Below are 22008 nucleotides of genomic sequence, written 5' to 3'. Positions count from 1 at the left end.
AACCCACCCCATGGTGCCATGGAAGAAAGGCCTGGCAATCTTCTTCCATAAAGATTAGAGCCAAGAAATTCCTGTGAAGCAGTTGTACTCTGTAACACATGGGGTCATCATGCATTGGAATCAACTAGGCATTTTTTTTTTTGTTTGTTTATTTGTTTGTTTTTAGAAACTGAGACAGAGAGAGGTTAAGAAGCTTATCCAAGATCACAGCTTGTGAGTGGTGAAGCTGGTTCAAGTCAGGTTCAAAAACCCCTGCTACGCTGCCTCTTCAGGAAGGACATCTTCTTCTTTTTTTTTTTTTTTTCCAATTGTGCTTTAGGTGAAAGTTTACAGCTCAAGTTAATTTCTCATGCAAAAATTTATGCACATATTATTATGTGACCCTAGTTGCTATCTCTATAATGTGACAGCACACTCCCCATTCCCACCCCAGGTTTCTTATGTCCATTCAACCAACTCCTATTGCTTTCTGCCTTCTCATTTCACCTCTTGGATCTGGGTCCCTCACATGTATGTCTTTTCCACCAGACCAGATTGTATAGTCTCATGTATCTATTTGAACTAAGAGGAGCACCCTTCACGAGTATTATTTTATGTTTTATAGTTCAGTTTAATCTTTGTCTGAAGAATTGGCTTTGGGAATGGTTTCAGTTCTGGGTTGACAGAGAGTCCTGGGGCCATGTCTTCTGGGGTTCCTCTAGTCTCAGTCAGACCATTAAGTCTGGTCTTTTTACATGAAGGAAGGATATCTTTTTGAAAACATATTTCTGTGGGTCTCCAATTTATTACTAAAAACCAACCTTTTTTAAAAATTACAATAGCAAGCATTGGCCAGGAACTCAGGTTTTAGGGCCATACCAAGTATGGGTTCAAATCCTAGCTCTGATCATTCCTGGCTGTGTCTCCCTGGGCAAGTTACTTAATCTGATTCTCAATTAATTCACTTATACATTGAAGACAATAATACTCTCCTCACAGGGTTGTTGTAGGGAGTAATTTTAATAACATAACAAAGCACTTAAAATATTCCCCGGGCTTAAGTCCGTTTTTATGTGTGTGAGCTCTATTCCTGGGTGTTATAACTTAGCGTGGTCATGTCCATTTTCATCTCAACCAGAATGTGAGGCATTTAAGTGATTACTCACTCATGCACCAACTGGTTGACCTGCAAACATTCCAAGTCCATCAGTCAATAAGGCGCCATTTTTGTTTAAGTCAGTTCGATTTGGGTTTTGGTCACTTGCAACTAATAGGCTCTGGACTAATACCAAAGCGGTGGTAATAACAGTAGATATACAGACACACACATACACATGGAAGGAAGTCATAGAAGGTACCTTTTTCTTGTTTTTTAGCAAATTTTTTTATAGCACTTGCTCCATACCAGTCTCAGTTCTATGCATTTTAAAGACATTAACTCATTCAAGTCTTCGAAAATCCTGTGGCGCTTGTTCTTTTAATGGCCCCATTTTACAGACGAGGATATTACAATTCAGAGTGTTTCTACCACTCTTGGCTAGTTGAGTGGGCAAAAAATATTAAATAGACCACTGAATGCCAAAAGAATGAACAAATTAGTCTTAGAAGAAATACAACCATAATGTTCCTTAGGAGCAAGGATGGAGAAACTTTGAATCACTTACTTTGGACGTGCCGTTAGGAAAGACCACTTGCTAGAAAAGTGTATCATGTTTGGTAAAGTAGAGGGTCAGTGAGAATGAGGAAAACCATCAATGAGATGGATTGATACAATACCTTCAACAATCGGCTCAAATACACCAATGATCATAACGATGGTACAGGACCGGGCAACGTTTTGTCCTGTTACACATGGCGTCACCATGAGTCAGAGCCAACGCAATGGCAACTAGTAACAAAGATGAATGGAAGGACCACCAGGCAAAGCCATGCCTGTCTCATTGCAAATTCCTTTTCTTTTCCTTTGCACGCTTTGCATTACCGAAGGATGTTGAAGCATTTGCTGAGTAAGGGATCCTGGAACCTTCGAAGGAGCTGGCATCAACACTCAGATGCCTGTATGACAAACCTTACCTCTGCAGTGACACCTCTTGCGAGTGAGGCCTAAGAAGAGCCGTGTAGGCAGTGAACAAGAATTCCAAAATAGCCCTTCTGGAGAAATCCCAGTGCTGCAGATCCCTGGCAGACACAGACTGTACGACCTCCAACTAGATTCAGACCCAGAGACACGGAAACATCAGCCTGCAATCAATCTACCACTTCTTACATTTTCTTTATAAATAAACCTGGCAGACAAAGCTGCTTCCTCCATCTACGGAAACGTATCAGGCTGGTCTTCAGGTACTAATTTTTCTGCACACCCACCCATCACCTATCTGAACTCAAAAAGTCAGCATTCTGTAAAATATTTACTGTGTTTGTTTGCATCTCCGCCACCAATGCTGACTGGTGCTCAACAGGAAAATTACAGATTCCAGGGTGGCCATTTATTTAGGATCACCAGGCAGACTTCCCTTCCTTGGAAACTCCACGGCTGGCCTCAAAGATGAATTCTCCTTTTAGGACCAAAATAGAACAAAAGGACAAAACGGAACTAAAGGATTTAAAGTAAGGATTAAAAAAACCCACTTGGCTTTGGAGTGGCCTTCCTTAACCGCCATAAACTTACCAGTGATGCTCGAATTTGCACGTGGTTTGTCCCCGCATGTTCCCTACTCCTACCGGGACCTAACATTTGCAGGCCCTATTTATCATTCTGGCTAGTGGTGTGCTCATCTGCCTACCTCGCTAAGCAGCCTTTGTGGTTATTTTTATAATTATTGCCAGAACTCCGGCTCATCACACACCTGTTCTGCTCAGAACACAGGGAAGGGTGGGGGCGGGTCCAACCATGGACGAAAGGGGAAGACAGCCTTTCCTGCCTGCTACCACAAAGCAAAATCAAGAATGAAGAGGCAGACCAGAGCCACTAGCTACCCCTTTATTTATTTTTTAAGGCTACACTCTGTGCCTGGTACTTGTTTATTCAATAAACACTCTGTTTGTTAGAGAGTCAGTTCATTAGAACAGTCTTTGGATTTTCTGGCAAATACTAATTCATTTAGTCCTCATAATAACCAACAAAGGATATAATCATCCCCACTTTACAGGAGCCCTGGTGGCAAAAGGTTAAGCATTCCCTGCTAACTGGAAGACTGGTGGTTCAAATCAGGGAGAAAGACCTGCCCATCTGCTTCCATAAAGATGAGTTACTCATTGTTGTCATGTCAATTCTGACTTGTAGCAGCCTAGAAAACCCTGTGGGACAGTTCTACTCTGTCACATGGGGTCACTACTAGTTAGAATTGACTCAAAGGCACCCAACAACAATATTTTTATAGTTGAAAAAACTGAACTAAAGAAAGGTTAAGTAATTTGTCCAAGGGTACAGAGATGGCAAAAGGAAAACTTGAACTAACTCTGAATCCAGGTTGTAATGAGTAAAACTATTCTGCCATGTTACGTTCCAGTCAACATCCCTGGCATCATCACATATATTATCACAACCTCCTCCACTACTACCACCAAGTGGGAAAGCATTTCTTGAGCTCTTACCACTTGCTGGGTATTGTGCTGAGTGCTGTACAAACTATCTCGTGCCATCCTTGTGGCAACCTGATGATATTAATCCTGCTATTAACTCTTCAATGCATAAGGAAACCTGTGCCACTGCTTATTCCAAATAACAGCAGGGCCACCCGTGGCGGACAGGTTTTCAGCAGAGCTTTTAGACTAAGATGGACTAGAAAGAAAGGCTGGGTGATCTACTCCCAAAAATTAGCCAGTGAAAACCCTATGGATCACAGAGTATTGCCCGATATAGGACTGAGAAGCGTTTTACTTTGTTGTACATGTGGTCACCTGTATTGGAGCCAGCTCGACAACAGCTAACAACAACGACAAGCTAAAGAGAAGTTAAGAAACATGCCTGACAGCGCCATGAATGCATTTCACTCCTATGCTCACCTGATCAGAAGTGGAGGGTGGAGCTGCGGCCCTTTGGACATTTCATAAAACCAGCTCTCCCCTCCACCCATCATGTTAGAAGTGCATCTGCTAAGACATGAGAAATCTCTCCCCGAAGCTGGGGTATAACTTTGGGCACAGTGACTCTTGGCCAAACAATGTGCAAGGACAGCAACTGAAACCAAGCTGAGAACCTGAGCTCTGGTCAAATATCACTCAGGGAGCTTTGGCCTCAGATATGCTAAACTTGGCCTGTCATTGGCTTCCATGAAGCCTCAAAAACTACTCCCCAAGTTCACCTTTCAGCCAAAGATTAGACAGGCCTATAAAACATATAGGGTCACTATGAGTCAGAATCGACTCCATGGCAACGGGTTTTTTTTTTTTTTAATATAACAAACAGTAACACATGTGAGGAACGTGCTTCTTAGTTGAGTCAAGTAGACAAGACCAAATGGGCAACACCTGCCCAAAAGCAAAGACGTGACAGTAGGAAGGGCCAGGAAAACTGAAGGAATGGACACGGGGAACCCAGGATGTAAAGGAAAAGTGGGAAAGTGCTGGCGCATTGCAGGGATAGTAATCAGTGTCGGAAAAAAATTTGTGTATACATTTTTGAATGAGAAACGAATTTGCGCTGTAAACTTTCACATAAAGCGCAATAAAATTAAAAAAAAAAACAAAAACCCTAGGCTGGTGCCTTCTAAGCAGTGGTATCACTAGAGGGGTGCAGATGACACAGGCTGCACCGGGTGACTCTGTCAGAGGGGACGACACCCAAGTGACTGTCTATAAAATTTTGTGCAGCGTTTCAGCAGAAGTTCATTATTTTTTATAAAAATATCCCTGTAGTCAGTTATAACAACAAAAACATTTTTCATAAGCCCAGCTCACATGTATCAATATGCCTACAAGGCTAAAACTCTAAGCTAATGTGCCCCAGTCAGAGCTGTCGTTATCGCCCAATTACTGTGACGCTTTGAGCGTCAGGGTTTCGGGACAGGCAGGCCGAGCATGCGCTGTTGTTTTCGTTGCTGCCAGTGTTTTTACAGTCACGGATTTTGTCAGCTGCTTTGGTATTGTAACTACAACATTGTAGTAATTAGTATTTGTGAACCCATATCAATAACTTTTCCGAGAATGAAATAGTAATTAAAAGGGGGAAAATCAAAAAAGGCTTCTACCCGGTTACTAATAACGTAACTAATAATGTTGCAATTCAAGGTAGATTTTACATAACAATTTTGTTAGTATTCATACAATCTGAGAAATATTGCATTTAAGCCATTTACAGCTATTTTATCACATATTATTTTATGATTAACATTGATAATGAACGTCACTAAGGATTCTGTGTGGTCTGGCGTGAGAGAAGGCTCTGGGCGTGGTGACACCATTAGTTACTGCACTGGGTGACACCAACCCTAGGGACTTCACTGCTCCTAAGATACCACCATCCTCACCCAAACAGATGTCTGCTTCCATCACAGTTACCGTGGAGTCAATTCCAGTTCATGGCAACCCCAAGTGTGTCATAAGAGAACTGTGTTCCATAAGGTTTTCAATGGCTGGTTTTTCAGAAGTAGAACGCCAGGCTTTTCTTCTGAGGTGATCACCCAGGGCTATATTTGTTCTTGCCTTGGGGCAGGGGGTAGGTGTCAAAAGACTGTCAGTCTTGTTTTTCGAAACTTTCAGTCCTATCTATGTCTTCTGGCAACTGTCTAGACCAAGTAACTGCCATCTCACACCTGAATTCCTGCAGTGACCTCTCTCCTGGGCCTCTGCTTCCAATCTTGTCCCCCTCAAATTTATTCTCCAATGAATGGTCAAAACCGATCTTTTTAAAGACTGAATCAGATCAAGTTTGTCCCCTGCTTAATTAAGCCCCTTAGTGTTTTCTGCCTCTTTTTAATTTTTATATTTCTTGGAATAAAATCCAAGCTCCATATCAGAGTCTCTGGCCACTCTCTCCCCCTCTCCACTGTAATCGAGGCTCAGGAATACTTTTACACATAAGCCTTGTCTTTGTATTAGTGGTCCCCCCTGTCCTGTCCCCACCTCTTTACTCACCTATCTCATCTCATAAGGAGACCTGGTCACTCCTTTTTTAAGCTGCTAACTGAATGGTTGGTGTTGGAACCTACCAGCCACTCTGCAGGGGAAAAGACCTGGTGATCTGCTCCTGTAAGTATCATAGCCTAGAAAACCCAATGGAGCAGTTCTACTCTGTCCTATGGGGTCGCTATGTGTCAAAATCGACTTGACGGCACACAACCACAATGACATTTCATCTCATGTTCAACGTCAGTTTCTGGGTGACAGCATTCCTCACCCCTGAACCCAGCCCTGATTATTTCTCATGGAGCCCTCTTCTTTTCCTCTGGAGTTTCGATCATAATCTGCAGTACATACGTACATATGTGATCAATTGCATGCCTGTCTTCCCACAAATTTGTAAGCTCCATGAAGCGAAACCAAGTTGGTTTCCTTCTCTGCTGTATCCTCAATGACTACCCCAATTTTTTTGAGCTACAGCAGATGCTAAATAAATGTGTCAAATGAATGAGTAAATTAATTATTAACCAATTACTTCAGTGAGAAGATGAGGTTAGAGGTGATTCAATCATTATGGTTACTGCACGTTTTGCTCTAGATGACTTAGTAAGTCTCCCATAATAGATCTTGACGTCTTAGGAACATTCTGTTGTTGTTGTTAAGGTGCCGTAGAGTTGATTTTGACTCATATTGACACCACGTGGCAGAGCAGAATTGCCCCATAGGGTTTCCCAGGCTGTAATATTTATGGAAGAAGATTTCCAGGTCTTTCTCCCTCAGAGCCACTGGTGGGTTCGAACTGCCAACCTTTCTGTTAGCAGCTGAGCTGCTTAGCCATTGTGCCACCAGGAACATTCTACGAATGGTTAAAAACATAGCATTTCCCTTCTCCAACAGTATGAGAAACCCTCCAAAGCTGGCGTTGTATGTCAGCAGCTCGTTGTCTTATGTAATAGAATAATTGCTGGCTTGAATTAAAGACATCATGATTTGGGAGAGTTGCTCATTTTCTGATATAAAAAGGAAAGGATCCACCCCTCGTATTAACACATCATCTCCCTGGCATGCTACACGAATAAGAAGGAAATGTAATTTTTTTTTGAAATTGATATTTTTCACAAAGCCAAGAAGAGCTATCAAAATACAGGGCTGTTTATTTGGATGAATCATCAGCTTTTTAGGAATCCCAAGTGCTAATTGCATAATGGCCCTTTACAAAATACCATAATATGGCTTCGGCTAGTTTCTCCGTTTTCGGTTTGAAAAATAGATTGTTTAATAACCCATCAAAGCTATCTGTAAACCCAGTAACAGCAGAGCAGATGTTGACTGCTGTCTTGTGCCTCGTAGACATAATTAAAGACAATGAGACACTCTTGGATTCATACAACAGAGGAGAAAAGCAAATACAAAAATCGGCACAATAGGAATGTAAACAGCTTTTGCTGGACACCTGCTCTCTCCATCCAAAAGGCTGGATCATATTTCCGGTGATGAACAACTTTCTAAACTTCTTTACTGACTTATGTAAATATGGACTTTCTGCCCTCCGCTTTTCAGAGAGAGACGCCTGTGAAAGCCAGTCTTTTCAACTGAATATTTGTTTTAATTTCATTACTGCCCACTAGCACCCTGCACACTTTCAAAGACTATTTCTAATTTTTTCATAGGCATAAACCTTCCTAAAAACCTGCTAGTCAAAACTTTCACATGTATGAAAGGGGCCAAGTCTGAGAGGGGAGAAAAGAGGGCGATTTATTGATTCATTTGTTCATTCATTTGTTCATGTATTAATTTAGGAAATGGCTGACATTGACAAGATTACTGCCTAAGAGCTTTACAATTTTTCTTTTTTTTTTTTTGTAAGTCAGGCACACTTACTAAAATCAAGCTTTCATCCTGTATAACACTCTAATTTTCTAAATATTTCACTTTGCTCCTTGAGTGTCTACTCAGTCTTCTGTCCCTTTTTCTGCTCTCTGTTCTACACGGGATAAACAGAACATACAAAAAGAAACATATGATATAAATAACGGAACACGAATGCAAGTCAATACATTAGGCTTTTCTTGGTAGATGTCATGAAGGAGGAATTGAGGACTCCAAATAAGTGATTATATCGTTTTTTTCTTCCATTTTAAAGACAGAAGAAAAAGGAAAACAAACAAACAAACAAGCCCTGGGTGTTTGCAGTAGGTTAAACTCACTTTTCTGTGGCTTACTCGGCAGGGAAAAGTTTCCTAGGTCCAGAATCCTCAATTCAGAAAATAAAAGCCCTCACTCATTTTTAAAACAAAGCAGAGTCCTTCTTCTGTGAAAAACTGAAGAGGGACCCCCCCCCAAAAAAGAGAGAGCCTCCAAAATCCCATTGTTTAAAGAGCACAAAAAGCCCCCTTTGACGTGTGGTGAACGGTGATCCTGCTTACAGTAAAGGCGCCTTCTCTCAGCTGTCATTTTTGCTGAAATAGAAGGAATGGGGGTTCTGATGTGATCTGCATCTCTTTATGCTAATAAAATGGTGTCAGTCCATTTTCACAGACAACACCATAAAGCATAAACACCAAATGGGAAACAAATAGGGCCGTGATGCCCCTCTGAAACAAACCAATCAACCCTGAAACACCTAAGATAGATCGCAGCCCTGCCTCCTTTCATTCTTTATAGAGAGGCAATGAAAACGTCCCTAGGTGTGTCTGATTAAACACACACAACCCACCACTCCACACACACACACACACACAGGCACACATGCGAGTGTGCACATGCTCACCTACATGCACATGCACACACGTACACACATGCACACGCATGCACGCGCGCACACACACGAAACCTCAGAGGCTCAGGGATGTTGTAAACCACTACGGTCTTCTGATTTATGAATCTGCCTTCGCTGCATTGGGCTCAACAGCATGGCAAGCCGGGACCCCGCTCCCTGAATTGCCTTTATGAATATGACCAGGCCCCACATGTGAACAAAAGCAGTGGTATGGGGTGTATAAATCATTAATATGATGCCAGGCAGTGAGTGCACTTCCTGTGTTGGTTGGAGAGACCCTCCACACAACAGGGATTTGGGGATTGGAATTGGCTGCGGAGAAATACGCACTCCATCATCCTCTGAGCCGTCTGTCCTGCTCTTTGCCTTCTCCCTTCCTCGCCTCCACCCCCAGCCAGCAGCCTCACTGTGTGTTGTAGTCCATTAAACAATAACAATAGCGATTTAAAAATAAAATTTGACAGAGCTCCCAAGTTGAGAGATCGCCTGGCTCTTTCCCGTTTTGACAAGTTTCGCCTTGAACAAGAAAAAAAAAGGACGACTCGGTTAAATGGGGCTGTTTTTGCTAAGCTAGAGGCAAGCAGAGGATTGGGGAAATCACTCAGAACCAGAGCTGGCGCAGCGAGACGGTGGTTGTAAGTGTTGGTTCTGGAGAGGGGGAAGCTGGTTTTAAATATCAGCTCCCCAACCTCTGCCTCTGATTCTGCATCTGAAGATGAAGAGACTAATACCAACCCCTGGGAGGCCTTTCTGGGGGTGATGGGAGGTGATTAAATGAGGTAGCCCTATATGTGCTTAGTAGTGTGCCTGTCACGTAGTCCTCCATAAAAGTTATTGATTAGTTCATGATTATAATTATTTTATTATCAGCAGCGTCATTGTTGCAGGCGCCTGGATTCCCTAGTTCCCTAAAATCGCCTTACACCAGCATTTTCTGTTGCGTACGGAAGGAGCCTCATTTTTTGAATGAAGCCAGAACCAAACCAATTGTTGCCGTGTTGATTCTGACTCCTTGAGACCCCATGTGTGTGAGGGTAGAACTGTGCTTCTCTGGATTTTTAATGGCTCGTTTTTTGGAAGTAGATTCCTAGGACCTTCTTCTGAGGTGCCTCTGGGTGGACTTGAACAGCCAACCTATAAGCTAGCAGCCAAGTGCTTAACCATTTGCAACACCCAGGTGGCTGAATGGAACCAAAGTGGGAGGGAGGGAAAGAGGAAAGAAAAAAAGAATCCTCAAAGACCCTGAGTCATATGTTCTAAATGGAGACCCCTGGTGGAAGATTCTGCCATTGCATCATGAAGAGAAGAGAATTTCTCCCTTCAACTCCTGCCGATTTTACGTGCTCGTTGCAAACCCTTAGGAAAAAAAAAAAAAAAAGAAAGCGAGCAAAAAAAGGGGGAAAAAATTGCATAGTCTTGTACAGAGTATTGGAATAAGAGAACCTGCCAGGAGTTTGAGTGGAGACAGTGAACGAGTCCAAAGCAAAGCCATTTGCAGGAAGTGCTTTTGTGTTTCCAGAAATTCCAACAGCAGGCTGGATGAAGAGATGTGGAACTAGGAGCCCCATGCCTCCTTCTTAAGCTTCTGAATAAAGAGGACAAATGATTCGGCAGCAGGGAACGCGGCCGTCTCACCAGATAGATCCAGGGCCTGAAACTACCCATGTCAACTTCTGAGTCTGCCCTGAAACCAGGGTGTCCGCCTGGGTGTGGGCTGCCCGGTGCCAGGCACCACCAAGCCCCAGCAGGGCTCTGCCAGGCACTCCTCAATGCCAAGGGGCCCTTTAGCAGGCACCGGCATATTAGAGCTGGTGGGAATACACTTCACGGCGTGCCCCAGTCCCTGCATCAGAGAATAATGACATTCTGAATGGAAATAAATGAAGCCCCTGCAGTGTGATTCTGTCAGCTTTTGAAAGTAAATAACTTTGCTCCTGACAAGAGCAAGACAGTTTTTATTTTCCCTCCTCCTGCGGCGGAGCATTAATTGAGCTGTGCAGCCATATTGCAATCCAATGCCAGCAGGACTAGCAGTTGACAGGGGGAGGCCGAGGGACCGAGGGGAGAGGGAGATACCCCCAAATTCCTTCTTTCTGTGCCCTTGGCAGGCGACAGGTACCCTGAGCTGTTGACTTTGGAGAAATCAAAAATAAAAATGCATGTGAAGCTTCAACAAACAGACTTCACTTTTTCTTTTCAGTGGTAGAATTCTAGCCTTCCGGACTAGAGGCCTGGGCTTGATTCCTGGCCGACGCATTTCATTTGCAACCACCACCCGTCTGTCAGTGGAGGCTTGTGTGTTGCTAGGATGCTGAACAGGTTTCAATGGAGCTTCCGGACTAAGATGGACTAGGAGGAAAGCCCGGTGATCTACTTCTGAAAATCAGCCAAAAAAACCCTGTGAATCACAAGGATCAAATCCTCAGTTGATCATGGGGATGGAGCAGGACTGGGTAGCATCTCCTTTGGTCGTGCTTGGGCTTGTCATGAGTCAGGGGCCGAAGTGATGGCAGCTAACCACTTCCTATAATAGTTACTCATACGTTCATTTCTGTAACAACCATCTACACCTTAAGTGTCCCTGGCACTGTGCTAATAAACATCTTCATCTCTATCTGACTTAATCTTACAAAGAACACTCTGAAAGGGTTACTCTTATCCCCGTGTTTCCGAAGAAGCAATTAAGACTCCAAATAAAGTAAAGTGACTGGCTCAATTCAGTTGGATCAGCTAATTGAATAACAGAGTTGGGATTAAGCCTTCAGCTCATGGCTTCCATCCTAGATACAACTCTAGAGATACCAGTTTTAAAAGCTACTTCTAAATAGATGTAGGTTTCTCAGCTGAATTTTCTAAGGCACTTGAGTTGGGCAGCTGCATGCTGCAAAATTCGGACATCACTATTCCATTTTTGGATGCAAAACTGCTCACTGTTAATGACAGACTCATTGAGGGGGGACAGCTCTCAGCTCTCAGTCTCCTATCAGAGCAGAGCATGACCCTTGCCTGAGCTTGGGCAGAGTGACAGAAAGCAGATCTGCCGAGGGGAAGGCGGGATATTTACTGTTGTTTTTGATAAGGGGAATCTAGTCCTCTAGGTGAATCCTGGGCAAACATCAAACACCAAACAGAAAGGGCTCATTAAGACTAACCCTTTTGAGCATTTACTCATCAGTACTGGGAAATCCGAGGCACTTTCAATCCTACAGCTTCCTCTACTTTGTTCTATGGCTGCAAAGGAAAAAAAAAAAAAAAAAGTCATTACATCCTCAGAACATACACTAACCTTCTGAATGCTTCTCGCTCTGGCTCCAGTTCCTAATTTTGATTCTCTGTGTGTTTAAATACAAAATAAAGAAGAGGATCAGAACCAGGTGATGCTGTTCTGCAGCTACAGCCTGGTGGAGCATAAAAGACAACAGCATCTCAGCATCTCAAAGCCCCCCGTGTGCTGGACACATGAAATAGACTGCTCTTTCCCTGTACAGTGTTGTCTGGGTCACTGCCCTGGAAGAGGTGCAAACAGGTGACACAAGGAAGGGAGCTATGGCCCTGCTCCATGAAAGGTAGTTGCTGGGGAGGAATGAGTGATTCCTAGAAAAGCCAACGGACCAAGGTGATGCTTTCCCAAGTGTGGTCAACACTGATGGTTCACGAGATGGCATCCGCATGAGCAAAGGGTCCTTGGCTTTGCTTACTGATAGAATCTAGAAGAGCAGCTGACACCTAGTAAGAGCTCAATAAACATGGAAAGAATGAATGAGCATAAGAATGAGAAAACTTTTATTTCGATAAATATAAATGCATTAGAAAAAATAATATCATGGCTGTGACTCCATGGTGATTTTTTTGCTTATGCAAGTCTGCACTTAACTTAAAAATAGAATTCAATTTAAAGGAAAGTATTAAGGACATATCAATAGCGGTAATGAATGGATTAAGCAATCCTGGTGGCAAAACGGTTAAGAATTAGGCTGCTAATAAAGGCTGGCGGTTTGAATGCACACAGTGGCTCTCCTGGAGAAAGACCTGGTGATCTGTTCCCATAAAGGTTACAGCCTAGAAAACCCTATGAGTCACTCTGTCACATGAGCTCTCTAAGAGTCAAAAATTGACTCCATGGGACCTAACAAACAATGAGTAGATTGGCAAAAATTAGGAAGCGGAGGCTTGAATGTCTGAAGTCTGGGAAACACTGGACCATGTACATTCTTTTCAATTTAACAAAACCGTTGTGTAAGCACTTTAATGAAGTGTTGATAGAAGATACTGGCACATCTCATGGTGTTCCACCATTAAGGTCTTTCTTTACGGCTTTGATCAGAACCCTTTCTCTATGCTCTACTTCTAAACTCCCCCAAAACTAAACCCATTGCCATCGCGTTGATTCCAACTCACAGCAACCGTATGGGACAGGGTAGAACTCCCCCACTGGGCTTCCAAGCTGTAATCTTTAAAGGAGCAGATTGCCACATCTTTCTCCCAAGGAGCAGCTGGAGGGTTCAAAATGCTGACCTTTGGGTTAGCAGCTGAGTGCTTAGCCACTGTGACACCAGGGCTCCTTCCTGATACTACACGTGATTCCAAATGTTTCTTAGGGTTCTCTGCAACTCAGGAACGGTTTCTTCTCATTTGTTCATGGGAAATTCATTTCCACACTTCCCCCTTTCCATTCCTCTCATTTCAATACTGCCCTAGGGTTGAAGGGAAAGCTCACCCTCTATTTACAGAGATTGTCCGACCTGGCCTGTGTCCTGGGTCCACCACTTACTGTCTACATATGGTCTCTGAGCCTCAATCATCACCTCCTTGTGAGGCCACCTTGACAAACCCATTGGATAAAGCCTAACTACAGCATCATCCCCCAAAACAGTTTGCCACCAAGCCAGCTCAGACTCATGACAACCCCATGTGAGTCAAAAAAGAACTGTACTCCACAGGGTTTTCAATGACTGATTTTTCAGCAGTAAATTGCCAGGCCTTTCTTCCGAGGCACCTCTGGGTAGAAGAGAACCTCCAACCTTTTGGTTTGCAGCCAAGCACATTAACTGCTTCCATCGCCCAGGGATATCCAGCACCATCCCAGTTATTCCTTATCCCACAACCTTGTTTATTTCCTTCCTAGCCCTCTCTGCAATCTGAAAATATCTTACTTTACCCTTTTGCATGGTCTATTTTTCCTTTACAAGAATATCAGTCCGATGGTGGTAGGTACCTTTCCTAATTTATTTGCTGCAATTTCTCAATCTCTGGAAATAATTTTTAAATGAACAACTGAAGTAACAACTAATTGTTAAATGAACAATCATATGTACTTGAAAAAAGGGGTGGCAATCCCTGCCTCACCTTACTTGTAAAGTTGTTGTTAGCAGTAGTCAAGTTGGCACCCGAATCATGGTGGCCCCACGCACAGCAGGATCAGACCGTTGTGATCCATAGGGTTTTCGTTGGCTGATTTCAGAAGTAGATCACCAGACTTTTCTTCCTATTCCATCTTAATCTAGAAATTCCAATGAAATCTCTTCAGCATCACAACAGCACGCAAGCCTCCACAGATGGAGGGGTGGTGGCTGTGCATGGGATGTGTTGGCTGGGACTCGAACCAGGGTCTTCTACATGGAAGGTGAGAATTTTACCACTGAATCACCAATGCCCTCTTCAAGGTTGTACAGAGGTCCAAATGTATTTATTCATTCCCTCATTCATCACTTAGTTTTTTACTGAACACCTACTATGTATTAGACCTAAGTCTAGGCATCATAGGTATAGTAACAAACTGAATAGAGAGTCTCTGCAGCCAGTTGCTTGCAGTCTAACAGGTTAGAAAAGGCATAGCAAACATGTTTTGTAAACTGTCAGGCGTTTGCCAAATATAAGTGAGGATATAATATTACTACTACTAATAATAAACAGTTGCTGGTGAGTTGATTCTGACTCATGGCAATCCCATTTGTGTCAGAGTGGAACTGCGTTCCACAGGGTTTTCCATGGCTGTGATCTTTGGAAGCAGCTCGCCAGGCCTTTCTTCCAAGGCACCTCTGGGTATGTTCAAACTGCCAACCTTTTGGTTAGCAGCCAAACACTTAACTGTTTGTACCACCCGGAAGCTTCTAAGATTTATAACAGAGGGATCATAACAGGGACCCTGGCCAACAGAAAGTAATCTTTTTGAACCAGAACCAGGAAACCAGGGCACAATATGTGAGAGAGATAAGAAATAGCAGCAAACTCCCCTTGCCCCCTGGTCTTTCAGGAGCCAGGGAGGTCCAACCATCTAAGATCATCCCCAGCCTGAAGCCAGGCTCAGAGGCTGGCTCCTCTAAAGCCGTTTCTCCCACAGCAGCGGCAGCAGCCTGCCAACCCGTTGCTCATTTCCCCGGCTCACTTGAACTCTGCGTGGTTGAAGGACTAGGGCCAGGGCCCTCCTGAGCTATTGTGCCTGAGAGCTGACCCCATTCGACACAGCCCCTCTCAATGGGGCCAGAGGAGGCTGCCAGCCACATCATGCAGCCGGCAGCCAGCCCCAGGCTGACGCTCCTCCCAGCAAAGTTCTCCTGGGAAGCCCCAGAAACAGGAAACTATTGATGAATGGAACTTTCTTAGCTTTTCTTAATTGAATTAAACAGCACCCTGGGACACCTCTCCCTGTCCATTAGAAAGGTCTCTGCAGATGGGGCCATTACGCCCACACTTTGTCAGTGTGTCTTATTCAGAGAACAACATCTTCTGCGTATTACACACACTGCCCCCTTAGGCGCAGACGCACCAACCTGATTGTGTTCACAACGCTGCAATTTCTTCCCCTTCCAGAAGACCATTATTTGCCTGCCAAACTACACTGTTTTTACCGGGCCAATATGAATAAACAAGCTTTATGTTTCCTCTTGGGGGCAGAGAGCCTGGTTCAATGAATCAGAAAACCCTAAAAAGGATGGTCCATCCTCAGTCCATCAGCTACTGGACAATGACTCAAGGGCCCGCTGTAAGGAAAACAGATGGCGAGTGAGCGCGGGTGACGGGGGCTTTCTCCACACGGGCAAAAGCAGGAGCAGCCGGTTGTGTGTGTCCCGACACGGAAACCACCACGAAATGTCAGACAGGCATCTGAATGGCACGGGGCTCAGATGTGTGGACTAGCAGATGCTCGCCATTTTCACGCGTGCCTGTCAGATTAAATAATCCTCCTGCAGAGGCAACCCATGTAACCTGGCGTCAGAGGGAAGGGACTGAGTGGTGTCTGCAGTGCTCACCACCCAGGTGTCTAAAATTTGGAAAGTGTGGGAAGAATCCCAGCACCCCTGGCCCTTATCTGGCAGACAACAGGCCACCTACTCCTGCCTTCTCCCCTTAACTAGAAAAGGTCAAAGTAACAAGGGACACTGGTTAATTAAGCAACTTATGACAAAGAATCTCTCTAGAAAGAGGCAGATGGACCTATCTTTTATCACATATCCACCCGGGCCTGGGAATGTACTCATTCCAGCCATTTAAACTTCTAAGCAATTCAGACGTGAAGATAATCTATCCTAATTCTTTTCTGCATTATCGACACTATTGACTACCCCCAATCCACAGCAAGATCTAATAAATCAACATGGGATTAAGCCAAGAAGAAAGAGTGTGATAAAATGCCATTTGGCCCGCTATAAATCATCAGACAGAGTTGCGCAAGGTAAGTCACTGGAATGAGAATTGAACTTTTCTACGTCGTGGTAATTGTTATGGCCTACCTAATGTTTCCTAAATTTATAACCACGGCTGGTGCATGGGGCCTTCCGTGAGAGAGCCCTCCTTCCCAGGTGACTTTTGGTGCTGAGAACCTCTTTCTAATTAAAGACAGAAAGGGTTGATATGCAGGTTTCAGTTCAATTGCTTTCGATCTGAAGGTGTCCACTGTGAGCAATGGTTTCATTTACCAGGAATTACCCTTTGTACAAACCACTTCACTATTTAAAACAAACCACATGGATCATCATTAAGTGGGAAAAATTACCAATCTTCAGATATCGACAGTGGCATGGCCCACTTTAGAGGCCCCATTCCCCTCCCCCCCCACACACTTTAGTGTACATTTTTAAGCATTCAACTCGTTTTTAAACTTAGGCTGATAAAAAGGTCCTGAGTGAATAAGGCTTAACAGATTAGAAGCCTGCTTAGACAGTTCTGGGAGACACTAACAGTGGTTTAGGAACAGTAACGACTACATTGACATGCTAGGGATCCTCTTGCACGGGGTTAAAACTCAAAGGAAAACCTAGCTCAGCATTGAGTATCTGTTTATGGTGATGGAAAACCTGGCAACGGACAGTGGTGATGGCTGCACAGCATGATGGATGTAATTCGTGTCATGTGAAAAGGCTGGTTTGGCAAATATTGTGTTACATATATGCATTTTTATATATATATTACAATTAAAAAAAAAAACAGCTCTGGGGGAAATCTGGCATGCAGTTGGCATCAGAAAAGAGCTACGTCTGTCCATCTACAACGTCATCATGCTTTACCATGATACGGATATTCTTTGGTTTGCTCCTTGTGATTCAGGAAGGAAAGTAAACAACTCTAGGTGTGTGTGTGTGCGTGTGTGTGAGATTGTTTTTCATTACTCTCTATGAAGAAAAACAAAACAGGTTTTCCTTTGAACTAGCTCACTGCACACTTCCCCAAATTAGAATTTGTATTCGGAATTCTCCCTCAAAGCAAGTAGGTTTAGATGGGAGCTCACTTTGGAACTCTGGACAGATACCATATGGAGTACAGGTGAGTTTGAAGTTTACCTGGGAGAAGAAGACTCACCATCAAAGAAGACACAGGGTAAAACCTATTGCAGTATATTAAGAACAGAGGCGGAAGCAGGGACTTTCCCAAGAGAGTAAGGCTGAAGCCATCTGCTCTGATGCTCATCTGTCCCTTCCACCTGAAAACAGTCTACAACCACAGAGTATATACTCTATACTAGACGTGTATATAGGTGTGTACATGCACATGTTGTATGCCTGTGATGACATCATTGGTTCCAATATCTGGAAGCAAAAGGACCATTCAGTCTTGTCCCATTTGGCATTTCCGAACTGTAGTAACTCCTCAGATATTAAGAAAGAGTGAGCATACAGAGAGAAAGAGCGATTGTAGCTGTAGGAAAACATCCATCTAAAGTGAAGTTCCTGGGAAATGTAAATATATGAAACTGAATCAGCCAGATAATTTAAGCACCAAAGTCACCTCGGCTTTGGCCTGAATAAATAAGTTATTTGTGGCAAAAGAGGTGTGTTGCTTTCTCTTGGACAGTCAGAGTAGACTTGCATGATTTCTGTTTTCATGAGTTTTCTTAGGAACAAATTTGGGAGAATTTAGGGAGAAAGGCTGTACGGCAGAGCTGATGCAAAGAAAACAGATTCTGAAGTAATTCCCCTTGGATACTCGAAAAAAAACAGGAGCCATATCAGACTTCATTCCTGGAGACGATGCTGTATTTCAGTGAAGACTCTGGGTACCACCTGATCAGAGTCTGTGCGTGTATAAGACAGGAACAATAAAGCCTTTGAATAAGATGCTTGTGTTTTAATTGTTTTCTTACAATATCAAGATAACACATACTCCTGAAATAGGTGTCTTCCGAAATGTTTCCAGCCAAGGCATCATTTACTGTGACGTGGCCCGATTCACTGGTTCCTCAACTTACTTTGTGAGTATTGATCTGTCCTCTGATCTTCAAAATTAAATAAATCAAAACAAACAAACAAGCAAACCCAAACTCGTTGCTGTCGAGTCGATTTGGACTCATAGCAACGCTGTAGGACAGAGTAGAACTGCCCCATAGGGTTTCCAAGGCTGTAAATCTTTACGGAAACAGACTGCCACATCTTTATCCCACAGAGCTACTGGTGGGTTTGAACCACTGATCTTTCGGTTAAAGACACAAGAATAGTTACAGATAAGGAGCAAAAAACAACAACAAAAGCTGTGTCGTATAGGCCGAAGTCACACGGATTGCATCTGTGCGTAGTCTGTAAAGATTAAAATGAACTACTTCACACTCTTAATCATTCAATTGTCTGGATTGGTAAATTAAAACAATGCCATGGAATTGTCACACAACCTATCATGGCAGTGAGGACCATGAGAGGTGACCCAAAGGTACGTCTCTCCCGCCCTGATGGTGATCCTTTAGGGAGGGTAGGAGGTATGGCTGGAAAACTACATTCTGAGTCAAGCAGACACAAATAAAGACTGCCTCTACTATACTTCAGACACTTAGCAAAACTCAGAGAAAATGCACACACGTGCACACACACACACACATACCCCATTCTGACATCTTGTCATAGCATCATGTTATCAGCACTTTCACGGACAGCATTACAAATCCTTTCAAGAGGAGGCATTCCCAAGCAAAATGCAAAACCCACCCTTTACCCATCTTCATATGGAACCACAATGCTGATCTAGTCACTTCTAAATATTTGTTATGGCTGCCAATGGTTCCTTTGAGCCTTCCCACCACAGAGCAGGGGAGTTTTCACTCCTGGAAGAGCCAGCAGGGCGGATGATGAAAGCCCCTGAGCCTATCCTATATACTTGTCCTTCACATGGCAAAAATAACAACCTCTCCCTCAAAGACACCGCCTGCTTTCCCAAGTTGTGTCTAAATGAGCAAACCGATTTAACAATTTAGGAGGAAGAAGCATTGATTTATTTTTAAAAAAAAGAACAACGCACAAAGAACTGGTCAGAACACTGAATACCTATAGCATTCTGCTTGTTAGGTAATGCTGTTCAAATTGATTAATAAATAACGTAAAAGGAGTGGATGTAGGAGGCACAAGATCAACTCGTATTAATAATTTGATTAAATCCGACCGAGGCTTAGCATCTGTAGAAACACTCATTAGAATGTTCTTCTGGTGGGTAACTGGTGTAAAACACGCACGCATACACACACACGCATGCACACACGCACACAGCAAAGAAATGCTAGCAGCAGATGAGTCATATAATACGTTACCAGTATGCTCTTGGGAAATGTTTCCTGGCACAATTTACTTAATGAGAAATGGAATAAAAAAGATATTTAAAAGGATAAACCAATTTGTTCTCAAGATATTACCAAAAATAATAATAACAGGCTGTTCTCAGACTTGCAACCAAATAATCCTAAGATATATTTTCTGGAGGCAACCAACTTGATAACAAATTACCCAAATGTTCAAAACAATCTTGACATTTTATAAATGCATCTATGCCTATAATCCAGATGGAAATGGAGGGCCTTTAGGGAAGGAGGCACCTCTCAACTCTTGTGAAGGAAGTTGTGTCAACATACAAACACACATGTTAACAAATGGCACTCTGGAAGTGAGTCTGTGGAAAGCAGATAAAATGCCTACAATCCCAATAAACTCTTCGCAGAGCAGGATGGGGAAGGGAGAGGGTTTCCCATTGGAATGACAAACCCTCTGGCCCTGCCAGTTCACAGGCACAGCCACTGACCCCTTGACAGAGAGCAGAAAGCTGTCCCCCCCCCCCCGCCCCCCAAAGGCAATGCTCCGCGGATTCCCAAGCCCAGGCACAGGTACCAGTGCCAGCCCTTCTAGTAAAGTGAGGAAGACAGAGAAAGAGGGGGTCTGAGGGAAACACCCAGAGAAAAATAGACACAGCGGAAGACTGAAATGTAGGGATAGTGCAAAGCCAAACAGACAAACACAACATCCCTCAGTAAGACCTTAATTAAGCGGGGAGTGAAGAGAAGACACAAATGCCTCTACAGTGCCAACAAAGACAGCATCCTAAACCTCTTGCCTTCACCGTACATAGCATTGCCTGTGAGTTTGGAGGCAGATTTTGGGGCTATCAGCATCCAGAAATCTAAACAGCCTGATCCCATAAAGAATCAGCACAGCACAAAACACGACACAGGCAAACTTAAGGCGAAAAAAAAAAAAAACTTAACATACACACACATGCTTACGTAGATGATTTTTCTTCCCCATTAAATCACCTTAATGAAAACTACAGGCACCCGAATGCCTCCACAAAGACTCCAAACTCTTAGCATCAAAGGGTTCTGATTTTCAAATCGCCACTAGACGCACAGACAGAAGAAGGATGCGAATAAGAAAAAAAAAATACAGTTTTCAATTTCAAACTCCGGTACCCAGGCTGGGAGGCAGGCATGCAAAGTATTCAGTGAGATGCAAAACCAGCTCGGCAGGGGGTTTCTGGGCTCCGCAGAGAACGAAGGGCTCAGATCCACCCCTCCAGTGCCAGCGCATAGCCCCCCTCCCCAAGCCCCCTCCAAGGCAGGAAAGCGCAGCCCACGGATGAGGGTACCGAGTCGGTGCAGCCCCCGGGAAGCGGCCACGGAGGCAGAGGCGCGCCTTACCTGCTGTAAGTACATAAAAGTCAAGGCACACGAGAGCTGGGGACACATGCCCACGTTGGGGAGCGCCACGCAGGTGGCCCCCGTCAGAGGGTGCTGCATCGTGTCTCTGTGGTACCCGCCGAGCACAAGTGGGGACGCTCGCATGCAATCACGTTGCTCCCTGCCTGGCCGCTACAATTTTTTTTTTTCCTCTTTTTAATTTTGCTGATTATCTAAGTCAAACGCGGGTGGCTGTCTCTGTCTCTTCTCTCTTTCTCTCTCTCTCTCCCTCCCCCCGCACCCCTCGTGTCCCTCCTCCCTGGCGTTCTTTCTCTTTGGGTTTGCTAGATCCCAGCCTTGTTCTGCCTGAAACTAAGACACTTGAGAGGACCAGGAAACTATTTTGTTTTCCTCCCTGCTGGATCGTTTTCTGGTTTGTTGGGCCTGCTTTTTTTTTTTTTTTTAACCGCCCCCAAAGTGGAAGGTGCCCCCCACCCCACACCCGGTGAAGATGACAGGACCAAGCACAGGCAACTTGGATGGAAGGTAGAGAGGTTTGGATGGATACTCTCCTGTAATGCTGAGTAGGAGGCGGGTAGAGAGAAGGAGGAGGGAGAAAGGAGAGAGAGAAAGAGGGAGAGATGAAAGGGGAGGAGAGAGAAAGAGGGAGAGAGAGATGAAAAGGGGAGGAGAGAGAAAGAGGGAGAGAGATTTTGACTCACAGAGGAGGCTCACTCCTTTGGTGCTGATGCTGCCTGCCTTCTCATTTGTCAAATGGGTCCAGGGGCAGGGTTGTGTTTTTTTTTTTCCCCCTCCTCTCCTTTGCCTT

General features: G+C 44.0%; 1 protein-coding gene across 2 annotated transcripts in view; it reads right to left on the bottom strand.

Moving 5' to 3' along the window:
- The window catches only part of RBFOX1 (RNA binding fox-1 homolog 1), a 440434-nt gene extending 419180 nt beyond the window's left edge, over positions 1-21254 (bottom strand). For both annotated transcript variants that reach the window (XM_049903714.1, XM_049903715.1), the window contains exon 1: positions 21201-21254. In XM_049903714.1, the coding sequence (XP_049759671.1) occupies positions 21201-21248 (48 nt within the window). In that variant the 5' untranslated portion in view covers positions 21249-21254. The remainder of the gene's footprint in view (positions 1-21200) is intronic.
- Between the last annotated feature and the right edge of the window lie 754 nt (positions 21255-22008).

This window comes from Elephas maximus, chromosome 12, assembly GCF_024166365.1.
Source record: "Elephas maximus indicus isolate mEleMax1 chromosome 12, mEleMax1 primary haplotype, whole genome shotgun sequence".
Lineage (NCBI taxonomy): Eukaryota > Metazoa > Chordata > Mammalia > Proboscidea > Elephantidae > Elephas > Elephas maximus.
This window is presented reverse-complemented; position numbering and strand designations above follow the sequence as displayed.